The following is a 12468-nucleotide window of genomic DNA, read 5'->3' on the forward strand; positions in this document are numbered from 1 at the left end:
ATCACTCAATTAAAACTACTGTCCCACAAGGTTGCCAATGATATATTAATTGCCAAATCCAATGGCTTCTTCTCAGTGCCTGTCCTTCTTTCTTGACCTCTCTGCTATTGACCAGGCTTTTCCTCTGGAAACCCTCTCTTCTCTGGGTTTGCATGATCTGGTCTCCCACTGTCATCCTACTAGTCTAGCTGCCTCTTCTCAGTTTCCTTTGTAGGATCATTATTCTTTTTTTACTCTCATACACAACACCTATACAAATCCAGGTCTCTGTCTTGGACCCTCTCCTGTTCTTCTACACTCTCTTGGTGACCTCATAAGCTCTATGAGTTCATCTATTACTTCACTCTATTGAATTTCATTCCTACAAAACCAACAGCAATATTGGACAGCTCCACCTGGAGTCCCATAGACATCTCAAATTCAAAAGGTCTAAAACAAAATTCATTCTTTTTCCCTCTGTAAATTTCCTCTCTCCTTTCTGATGACAATACCATCATCATTCATTTTTTAAAGTTATTCAAATTATCATCCTCCACATCGCTGCCAAATTGTTATTCCTAATGCACCAATCTGTTGATATCATTACCTTACTCAAGAAACTTCAGTGGCTCCATTCTGCCCTCAGAATATAATACAGTCTCTACTGTTTCTTTTTAAAGTCTTTGACCATCTGATGCCAGAATTCTTTTCCAAGCTTATCATGAATTACTATTTTCCCCATACTCTCTTCCTAGCCAATCTAGTCAGTTTGCTATTCTGTGTTCTTTCCTTCCTTCTTTGCACAGGCTGCTTCTCAAGCCTAGAATACAGAGCTTTACCTCTGACTCACAGAATGGTTTTATTGTTGTTTGATTATTTCCAATTTTTGCTGACTCCATTTGGGGTTTTCTTGGCAAAGATTCTGGAGTGCTTTCCATTTCTTTCTCTAGCTCCTTTTATAGAGATGAAAACTGAAGCAAACAAGGTTTAAGTGACTTGCCCAGGCTGATATAGTTCATAAGTGTTTAAGTCCAAATTTGAACTCAAGACTTCCTGACTCCAGGTCTGGTGTTTTTATTCAGTGTGCAACCTAGCTGCCCTAGTCACAAAATTACTTTCTTTCTTACAAGACCAGTTCAAGTGCTAAATCCTACAAAAAGTCTACCCTAGCTAACAGCTTGCCCCATCATTAGAAGTTACTCTGTATCTATTTTACATTTCTACACTCCCCTCACCTGAGAAAATAAACGTCTAGAGGGCAGGAAGTTTTTTTTTTGTCTCTGTATGCCAAGTACTTGGCCCAAAACCAACACTTAATAAACTCATTTTGAAAAAATATTATGAGAACCCTACACTTATTGGTTGATTTTATATGAAGTGTCTTTCATTTGTTATTCCTTCCAAAAACTTGCATTTGCTTTAAGCCATTATGCTCTAGCCTTAAAGTGTTATATAATTGTTAGCTGTTAGCTATTTTTATCATACCTCAAGTCCATTCCCACCTTCCCTCCCCTAGCCATTTTTTGATCTTTGTATCCCCCAGTACTTAGCACAATGCATGCCAAGTAAGAGGAATATGATTGGTACACTGAATTGCATGGTACTAAAGCTTTCCCACCCAGACAACTCCATGGGGGAACCTCTATGAAGGAATCAGAGAGTACACAGAGGACTGGCCTAGAAGTCAAGAGTACAGTATAGTTCAGGGCTAACTCTTTTGGTTTTGAAATAACAAAACGATTCTGAATTAAAAGCTTGGCTTTGCCAATTATCAAATCCCTGACATTTGGCAAATTGCTTTATCTCCAAAAACAATATTTTAAGGAATGGTGGTTGGATGACTGATTCTCTGGACATCCAAATCTATAAACTGAGAGGATTGTACTAGATACCCACTGAGGTCCTTTTCCAGCATTACTGTCATTTGATGAAGTGAGATCCTAGACCCAGGTCTGGAAGCAACTAGCCGTGCCCAAGCTAACATGGGCAAGTAACTTAATTGGAGCTCAGTTTTCTTGTCTGTAAAAACAGGGGATCTGGGGTTAGATATTTTCTAAGATTCCTTCCAACTTTCAGACTCAGAGCTGTCTTGGACAGTTTCCTCTATCTCCTAAATAAATATTTGCTTTGTAACTGTAATGGTAAGACTTCCAAGTGAAGGTCAGTCAAGGAAACTTTTATCTTTGTAGCATGGAGGAAGGAATGCTAAGACAGAAATCAGGAGAACTTTCCCTACGCTCAGATCTATAACACTATTGTGCCTTATTTATGGCTAGAGTTCTGCTACTCTTCAGTTGTGTGACCTTGAGTAAGCTACTTGAACTCTCTTAGCCCATTTCCTTATTCTGTTAGATGGGAATAATATCTGTCTACTTAAATTATAGAATCATTGCCAGAATCTCGGAAGACACAATATAAAACTACATGGAAAGTAGCAAAGGCTGAATTATTTCCAATAGCACCAATACTTTGCATACAAAATAACTCACATTCACACAGAGTTTCTCTTACAACTAGATTACAGGGTTTTAGTAGAAAGATGAGTCTAGTTGCTAATAACAAAAAAATTATTCATGTAAATAACTTGTAATTTCTTCAGTTTAGGGAACTTCTTCCAATTCCAAGACAACATATTCTAGTCAGTTGTCTGAAATACCAGAAAAGCAAGAGCTTCAGAATTGGAATCCAAATCTTCCTGTGTGGCTAAGTGGCTTAGCTAGTGTTAAATAGCTGATGATGAAGGTGCCTTCTAGGGCATGAGCTCAGATTTTCTTTCTTTCTTTCTTCCTTTTTTTAAACCCTTACTTTCTGTTTTAGAATCAATACTTTGTATTGATACCAAGGCAGAAGAATGGTCAGGGCTAAGCAATGGGAGTTAAGTGACTTGCCCAGGGCCACATAGCTAGGAAATATCTGAGGTCAGATTTGAACCCAGGGACTTCCATCGTTAGGCCTGGCTTTAAATCCACTGAGTCACCTAGCTGCTCCCATAAACTCATATTTTCTAAGTCCCAGACCAACGTCCTTTCCACACAACTCTTTTAGGTATGTTCCAAGACAGAATCAGCTGCCACAAAACCTCTGGGATTTGCTATTGATTTTTCTCTGATTATTCTTTCATCTTCTGCATAATAAAAATGATTAGAGATTCAAGAATATAGTGATAACAATAGACTTAAAAGTAAATAACAATTGTCAGTTATATAGCACTTTAAGGTTTGTAAAACTTTGTATTCATTATGTCATTTGATCCTCACAAAAATCCTGAGATAGGTGCATTATCTCCATTTTTCAGAAAGGGAAACTGAGGTTCAGAGTAGGCTAGTGGTGACTTGCCCAGGATCATACAATTAGACTGAGATAGGGAATCTGAACCCACTCTTTCTGTTAAGTCCAACACTCCATCCACTATGATAGCAGTAAGTAAGGCTCTATTTCAAAATTCCTTTATTCTTCCTTTTTCCCCCTCACAGCATTTAAACTTGTGAATTTCTAATCCTTAGTTAACAGTTTGAATTATCTAAAATGCAACCTATTATCTAGGGAATATATGCAATTGCTGGACAACTTGTAAAAGTACTTCAGTATTCTCCCTGGCACCCTGGTTAGAATGTCCTTTCATTTCCATTAGAAGTTAAAACAAGCTCCTTGAGAGCAGGTACTGTTTTACTTTTTTTCCTTTTTATTTAGTTTTGCACAGCAACAGACACTTAATAGGGATTAGAAAAGAAGTGTAGGTTGATGGATTGAAAAGTAGCCTGAAAACACCTAATGGAAGAAGTAGGAGAGGAAAAGAGAGAGGGAAAAGGGGAGAGAGAGAGAGAGAGAGAGAGAGAGAGAGAGAGAGAGAGAGAGAGAGAGAGAGAGAGAGAGAGAGAGAGAGAGAGAGAGAAGGAGGGAGGGAGAGATGGAGAAGGAAGTGACAGAGAGACAGAGACCAAGAGAGAGGGAGGGAGGGAGGGAGGGAGGGAAGGAAGGAACGAAGGAAGAAGAAAGTCAAGGCAAGACAAGACAAGACAAGGAAAAGCAAGGGAAGGCACCTAGGGTACCCCTATCCATTGTTCATTCTATGGGAGAACTCTTTCTTGGGTTGAAGGTGAAAACTCTTTGCAGTTTAGAGGCCCCCATGACTTAAAACAGTGGCTATGAGAATGTTCCCTCAGATAAGTCGCTAGACCAAACTCTAATTACTGATGGTGAGTCCCACATGCCCTTTCTTCTTTTTACCAGACAGTGACTCTTCCTGTCCCCTCCCCCCGCCCCTAAGCTTTCAATCTCTTGCTAGGCACCCAACCCCCAGGACCAGTAGGAAGAAGCTTTCCCCACATCACTTCTCAAGACAAAGTCCCGGCAAGGAAGCCTCCGTTGCTCATTTCTTCACAATTTAAAAAAAAAATGCAGGCGGGGAAAATAACCAAACAAAGCTCCAGGACAAGTATCCCAGCATCTTTCAACAAACCTAAAGGAGGAGAGCCAGGGAGAGGAAGCCTGAAGAAACACAGAGAGATATATTCCTTCCTTCTCCCCCCAAACCAATCTGAGTGCCAACGGCTGATGAATAGCCGTGCCCTTCTCTAGCCAGAGGAAGAAAGAGCTGCAAGGACAATGACACAGGTCTCTCTCTCTCTCTCTCTCTCTCTCTCTCTCTTTCTCTCTCTCTCTCTCTCTCTCTCAGCAGTTTTTTTTTTTTTTCCTCAAAGTTGTCTCTAGCCTCGCTATCGAGGGGAAGGAAGGGGATGAAAAAGTTCTTCTAGGGCGGTGAGGGAGAGGAAAGGAGAGGAGGGAGACTGACTGTTCTTAGAGACTGTGGCGGGTGTTGGTAGGATTCAGGTCAAATCCATTTCGCTCTTACCCTCCATGAGCTGCCAGCGGCCGTGTCTTCCTCTTTTCTTGGTTTTCAGCTGCTGCAGGGCTGAGCACTGCCTCAATGAGAGGTGATCATGAAACTTAGCTTCCTATAATAAGCTCTTTCGTAATGGGAGGGGCTACTCAGTTTCGGGAGGAACCTGGAAGCAGGGGGTCGCCCTGGGTCTTTTTCATTGACGCGAAAGAACAAAGTGACTCAGGAGAGTCCAAGAGACAAAAATCTCCTGGGCCAAACCGAGGCTCCCTGGAATATGTAGTTTTTATTTGGAATTCTGCAATTCTATGATGTTCCTTGCATCCCGATTCTCTTTAGAGAAGTCACCAGAGGTTTTAAGCAAAGAAATTGTATTTGAAGCCAAATAACGGAGTGGAAACCCTCTGGCCTTTCAGAGACAGCTTTCCTGCTGGGTAATTAATGAACCGTTTCTTCTTAAATTCACTGGGAGCTCTGTGTGGCAGAACCGGCCCCGGACTGGGCGGCAGAAAGGATCTGGGGTTACTTCTCCCTTTTGGCATTTTTATAGCTGTCGGTCAATTACCACTTATTAAACGCCTATTATACATCAGGTACTGTACTGAGTAAGAACTAAGCATTCAAAGAAAAGCAAAAGATAGTCCTTGCTCTCCCAGTCATTTAACCTTCGGGAGCCTCAGTAAAATGGGGATTAACCTGTATGTAGTTAGTGACCACTTTGCAAAATGAGATTTTTGCTAAAGCGTTATGCAAACTTTAACGTGCTATATAAACTACAGTGTTTTCCCTGATTGGAGCAAATCTTTTTTTTTTTTTTTATGTGAGCAATGATTATTGATATCATTGTCATTACAGTTACAAAAATACAATAGTAGTACTATAGTATCATTGTACTGTTATTGAGAGGCAGGCTGGTCTGGTGGATATAGCATGATGGGTTCGGAATCAGCAAGACTGGGGTTCCAGGTCTGTAGCTGACACCTTTCTTTGTGTTTTCAGACAACTTGCTACAATGTGCCAAGTCTTAGAATTGGAAGGCATTCCCCCAAACTGAGGAAATTACAAATTGTTTACATGTATTCTTTTTTGATGTTAGCAGAAAAAATAGTAACCCATTTTAATATTTGGAAATTTTGTAAAACACTTTACTCAGGGCAAACTTGGAAAGTCAGTATTGAAAATATTATAATCTTGTTCTGTGAATGAGGAAATATACTCAGAAAGCAACTAATTAACATGATTAGAGTTCTGGTCACTCAAAGTGGGAAAAAAACTCCAAACATTTTTTGAGAAAAACAATGATAAAATGAATAATTTTGATTACATTAAATTAAAAAGGTTTTATACAAACAAAACCAATGCAACCAAAATTAGAAGGGAAGCAACAAATTGGGAAAAAATCTTTACACAAAAACTTCTGACAAGATTCTAATTACTCAAATTTACAAGGAACTAAATCAATTGTATAAAACACACACACACACACACACACACACACACACACACACACACAAACACCCAAGCCATCCCCCAATTGGTAAATGGGCAAAGGACATGAATAGGCAGTTTTTGGATAAAGAAATAAAAATTATCAATAAACACATAAAAAGTGTTCTAAATCTCTTATAATTAGAGAGCTGCAAATCAAAACAACTCTGAGGTACCACCTCACACCTAACAGATTGACTAACATGACAGCAAAGGAAAGTAATAAATGTTGGAGGGGATGCCACAAAAACTCTACATTGCTGGTGCCATACCACTGCTGGGTTTATACCCCAAAGAGATAATAGGGAAAAATATGTGTACAAAAATATTTATAGCTATAATATAGCTATTTATAGTACCCTTTGTGGTAGCAAAAAATTGGAAAATGAGGGGATGCCCTTTGATTGGGAAATGGCTGAACAAGTTGTGGTATCTGTTGGTGATGGAATACTATTGTGCTAAAAGGAATAATGAACTAGAGGAATTCCATGTGAACTGGAAACACCTCAAGGAAATCTTTCAGAGTGAGAAGAGCACAACCAGGAGAACCTTATACACAGAGACTGATACACTGCAGTATGATCAAATGTAATGAACTTCTCTACTAGTAGCAATGCAATGATCAAGGGAAATTCTGAGGGACTTATGAGAAAGAACACTATCCACACCCAGAGAAAGAACTGTAGGAGTAGAAACACAGAAAAACAACTGCTTGATCACATGGGGATACGATTTGGGATGTAGACTCTAAATGATTACTCTATTGCAAATATCAATAATATGGAAATGGGTCTTGATCAGTGACACTTGTAAAACCCAATGGAATTATGTGTCAGCCACAGAAGAGGGGTGGGAGGAGGAGAGGGAAAGAATATGAATCATGTAACCATGGGAAAATAATCAAAATTAATTAATTAAATAAATAAACTTTTAAAAAGAAAAGAAAAGACAAAAGAAAAATAATGCAGGTGAAGGATAGAGTACCTAGATGAGTCAGAAGCTGAATTCTCAATTCTGGCATCAAAAATTTGATATAATTTATATGTCACTCCACATTCTCTTGAGTTTCCATTTCCCCCTCTCAGAAGATTCAAAAGTTTTAAAAGTATTTTTTTTATAGTCAGAACAGCTCAAACTCTAAGGTAAAGTGTGAGCCTGAGATACCCAAAAGCATTGTGTGTGTGTGTGTGTGTGTGTGTGTGTGTGTGTGTGTGTGTAGACATAAGCACACACATCTATTATGATACTTGGTGATAGGGACTGGAACTAAGAATCGGTGAGCTGAGGACCCTTTCTGAAAGAGGTAGGGAGACTCACTCACCCTAGACATACCCCTTGTTTAAATTTCATAAATCATCAGTCTAGAATTGGGACCATAAAAATTATCTAAGTCAACTTCTTATTTTAAAATTGAGGAAACTAAACCTGAAATAGTAAGTGATCTGCCCAATGTCATAGTTATTCAGTAGGAAAATGGAACTAGAAATTCTGGTTCCCAGTCCTCTGTTCTTTTTACTACACACACACTATCTCTCCATTATGAGAATGAGTGTCCATTAAGTAAATCAAGATTTGTAGATTCAATCCAATTCAACAAGCATGTATTAAGTTGTTGTTATGTGTCAGATTAGAGGCTGCATGATTTAGGGGATAGAAAGGTGGCCTCTTTGCAGAAACTCTTTCTGATAAAATCTCCTTTCCGAAATATATAAAGAATTATTTTAAATTTATAAGAATCAGAGCCATTCTTTAATTAATAAATGGTCTAAAGATAAGAACAGATAGTTCTCAAAGAAAGAAATCAAGGCTATCTAAAACCAAGTGGAAAATATTCCAAATGACTACTAATTAGAGAAAAACAAATTAAAACAAGTATGAGGTACCACTCTGCATACACCTAAATGACAAAAAAAAAGACAAATCTTAAAGGGGCAGTGAGTAAAAAGATATCACAATGCACTGCTGGAAGAGCTGTGGATGGATACAAACATTCTGAGAAGCATTTAGCTTTCCAGAAATGCACAAAAAATTTACTAAGTATAAGTACCCTTTGGTACTACTGTTAAGCCTACACTCAACAGATGTCAAAGGAAGAGGAAAAGGTTCAATATATACAAAAAATTTTATACCATCTCTTTTTGTAGTGGCAAAAAACTGGAAACTAAAAGTATACCATTAATTGAGGAATGGTTGAATAAATAAACTGTGGTATATGAATGTGAGGGAATATGATTGCACTGTAAGAATTGAGGAAATAGATCACTTCAACAAGGCAGGAAAAGATTTTTCATTAACTGATGCAAAGTAAAGGAAGTAGAACCAGAAGAACAATTTATACTTTAACAACAATTTTAAGAATGGACATTTTTAAAGAATTTTATAAGTTGACAAAGAATAAAATGAACAGGGAGATTTTATATGATTACAACAATCCTGCAAAGACAAGCAACTCTGAAAACTATAAGAACTATGATCAATGAAATAGTTAGCCATAATTCAAAAAAACAATGAAGCATATTATCCATTTCCTGACAGAAATGATGAATTTAGGGTTCGGAATGAGTTATTTTTATTTTCTGCAAATGAAGAAATTTATTTTTCTTGACTATGTATATTCGTTAACAAGAAATTGTTTCTTTTCCTTTTTTCTCCATGGTTTGGGGAGGCAAGAGGGAGAGAAAACAGATTTCTGTTCATTTAAAAAAACAAAACACTTAAAGATAGAGAGGTGAAAGGGGCCATAGGCATGGCATATTCTTTGCACTTTCAAATGAGGTCACTGTGTTGTTAGTTTGATTGTTTTACATAGTTACAAGAGACTTCTCATAGAGGATGATCTATAAAAGTACTGTTAAAACAAAGTTGATTAATAAAGCATTTAAAAAAGAGGTGGCCTTACAGTTTAGGAAATCTGGCTTCTAGTATGGCTAAAGATTGAGTAACATTAGGAAAGTCTCTTAACCTCTCAGCGCTGCCAGGTAACTCTCTAAGATTATAAATTGCAAAGTGGATCTTTCCAGGTAAAAGTTCTTCACCCAGAGCTCCCTACACTGAAGAAATTCAGTTAACAAAAAGGGTTAAAAACAATGCTAAGTGCTGGAGATCTAAGGAATAAAAGAAAACTGCTCCTGCCCTAATAGATCTTGCATTCTGTTGGAGGAGGAAGGATAATGTATACATAAAAACTTAAAACATACACACATATATTTATATACATATATGTTTTATATATAGGTTCAGTTACCTCATCGCATTATATAGATAATACATATTATATATTACCTAAAATATATTATACATGTAATATATAATATATATTATTTATAAGATACTCTGAGGCAACCATACCAACTCTCAATCAAAATGATGAATTGGGTCTCCATTTAAGCCACTAGTTCCCCTCAAGTCTGATTGTTGTGTTTGGGGTTCCATTTCACTCCAAAAGAATTTGACACTCAAGCTCTGTTCATCTCAGGCAAAGCTTTTATTGGAGTTAGCAGGGAGTTGTGGCCCAGACTGATAGAAATGGAACCACAGCTTCTTTTGGGGGATGGAGCCATCTACCCCCTGGAATAATGAAGAATAGGATTTTATAAAGAAAAAGTCAAGGTCCTTCTGCCCGTCCCTCTGCCCCCCCTCCCCCCCCCATCCCTCTGCCCCCTCTCCTAGCCTGGACTAAAGGAGATGGACAGGCTCCCCTGGGTAGCTCTAAACAGGCAGAAATTAATGGAATTTCCCCAATGGCTATTCACTGAAGGGAGTCAGATAAGTGCCTCTGGCTTCAGACCAGGGCTCAGACTGATGTCATTTCATGCTGGACTTAGAGGTTCTAGTCCCCAACACTGTGAGTTGGCTCTCTAGACTGACTACTAGTTATACTCCAGATTTTTCCAAAGGGGTAGCTTTCTAATACTATAGTTAATGAATCCCCCTCCCATTAGTGTGCTTGTGGCCATAATTATGGGTTGAAGATCAATCAGTCAGTCAAGTGAGATTAGCCTTTAACTTTTATCATTTCTCCAAATCTTTCCCTCTTCTAAACTTTCTCATTACTATGAAGAACACTACTAACCCTCCAATCATCCAAGACTGAGAACTTAGTGTCATTCTGTACTCCTCACTGGCTCTTTGTAATTTCTACCTCTGAACATCTCTTGTATACACTTCCTTCTCTCCTGTCATGCTGCCATCACCAGGGTACAAACCCTCATCACCTTTCACCTGGACTTTGCAAAAACCTACTGGTTGATCCTAAAAATCTTATTTTAAGAAACCCCCTAACTGACCCTTGTCCTAGATTGAACAATAAATCCCCCAGAGCCCTTTGATTACACTAGAGATAATGAAAAAAATATAATCAAATCCTAAATGCCCTTTTTGTCTCTTCAGTTTCTCCTTTTGTATCTCAGCCCTTCCTAGGTTAATCTTCTTACTTCAATTAAAGACCCTTACTATAACTACTTGGGTACTACTGTGTTTTTTCAGGTTGACAGTCCCTCTGCCTCAAGTCTCCTCACTTCAGTTTATCTTCCACTCAGATGTCAGATTGATCTTCCAAAAATGTAGGTCTCACTATATTAATAGTGAGCTGCCCCCAGTTCAATCAACTCCAATGGCTCCCTGTTTCTTCCAGGATCAAATATGAAATCCTTTGCTTGGCTTTTAAAGCCCTTTGTAAGCTCACCCCCTCCTACCTTCCCAGGCTTCTTATACCTTACTCCCCTCCATGTACTTTGCAACCCAGTGACACTTGCTGTTTAGGATATTCCTCTTGACTTTATGCATTTTCATTATCTATCCCCTCCTCATTTCTCCTCGGCTTCCCTGACAATCTTCAAGTCTCAGGTAAAGTCTTACCTTCTGCCTGAGGACTTTTGTTATCCTTTTTAATGCTAGAGCTTTCCTCCTAAGGTTATTTCCAGTTCATCCTGCCTATATCTTACTGGTACATAGCTGTTTACATGGAATGTCTCCCATTAAATTGTGAACATCTGGAGAGCAGAGTTTATTTTTGCCTTTCTTTGTATCACCAGAATGGTGCCAGGCACTTAGCAGACACTTAATAAATGCTTGCTGACTTGATTGACTTTCAGAATTTCAACTTTAAGCATAGTTGCTGCATTTGGTACAAGAGCAATGATATTTTCTCCAATCAGAACTAGGGCTTTGCTCACCCAGCATGTGAAGACTGCTTCAGCAGAACAGGCGGAAGAAACCAACAAGAAGGTTCAACGGCTGAGATGGCGATGCAGCAAGGCACTGTGGAGTGCTTAGGGCGTGATGGAGCACAAAAGACAACACAGCCATCCAATGCAGCTGAGGAAGTCTCCAGGTGTAACGACTTTTCGTGCCACTGGACCCAGGCTTCCAATGCCGAGAGAGTGGGACTGTCTCTGTGCATCGACTTTTCCACTTAAATCTTCATGCACAGGTGTCTTTGTGCACAAAAAACGCACAAAGACAATCATCTCGGTTCGAGAGACAACCAACAATATACAGAGTCCAGAAGAAAGTGAGTTTGAGATAAGTGAGCAAATATGGTGAAGGGATCATTTAAAGTTCCTGCAAGATTTTTTGCTGATGTCCTCAGGATGTTCCCATCAGGTATGATGAAGCTTTTCTGCTGAGCTATTTGTAGAACTCGAATATCTATCTAGTTTATCCTTGGCTCCCAATGCACTGCAGTCAGCTGGTCTGATGTGCTGCTCATATGTTAAAGAAAAGATTGGAAGGCTCTGGATCAGCCCTTCTCTAGTGGAATGGGGTAGGGGGAAAGAAACTGAGACCAAGGTCAAGTCTTTGTTCCTCTAAATCAACCCCCATACTCCATGATGCCTTGGGGGATGAGGGGTAGTTGCAATGCTTTCTCTTCTCTTCTTGCTCAAATCTCTCTGGCCTATAACTTACTATATATTTTAAAGAAAATCCACAGGACATGATGGAGTTTCTACATCCAATATGTCCTATCATTGTGATTCCAATTCATCCAAGGTCTTTTTAAAAATATATAGTCTAAAATATGAGTTCTTTAGCTAGAACTCCTCAAAGGGACCACAGAGAGATTTCAGGAGTCTCTGAACTTGTTTTCTAAAAAATAAATTTATTTATTTAGAATATTTTTCCATGGTTCCATGATTCATGTTCTCTCCCTCCCCTTTTCC

At 38.8% G+C, this 12468-nt stretch overlaps 1 protein-coding gene across 1 annotated transcript in view; it reads right to left on the reverse strand.

The window, feature by feature from the left end:
* ENTPD1 (ectonucleoside triphosphate diphosphohydrolase 1) overlaps positions 1-5013 on the reverse strand; it is a 111033-nt gene extending 106020 nt beyond the window's left edge. The window contains exon 1 of the mRNA XM_007478721.3: positions 4832-5013. Within this exon, the coding sequence (XP_007478783.1) occupies positions 4832-4838 (7 nt within the window). The 5' untranslated portion in view covers positions 4839-5013. The remainder of the gene's footprint in view (positions 1-4831) is intronic.
* Positions 5014-12468: the final 7455 nt, after the last annotated feature.

The sequence above is a fragment of the Monodelphis domestica genome, chromosome 1 (genome assembly GCF_027887165.1).
Source record: "Monodelphis domestica isolate mMonDom1 chromosome 1, mMonDom1.pri, whole genome shotgun sequence".
Lineage (NCBI taxonomy): Eukaryota > Metazoa > Chordata > Mammalia > Didelphimorphia > Didelphidae > Monodelphis > Monodelphis domestica.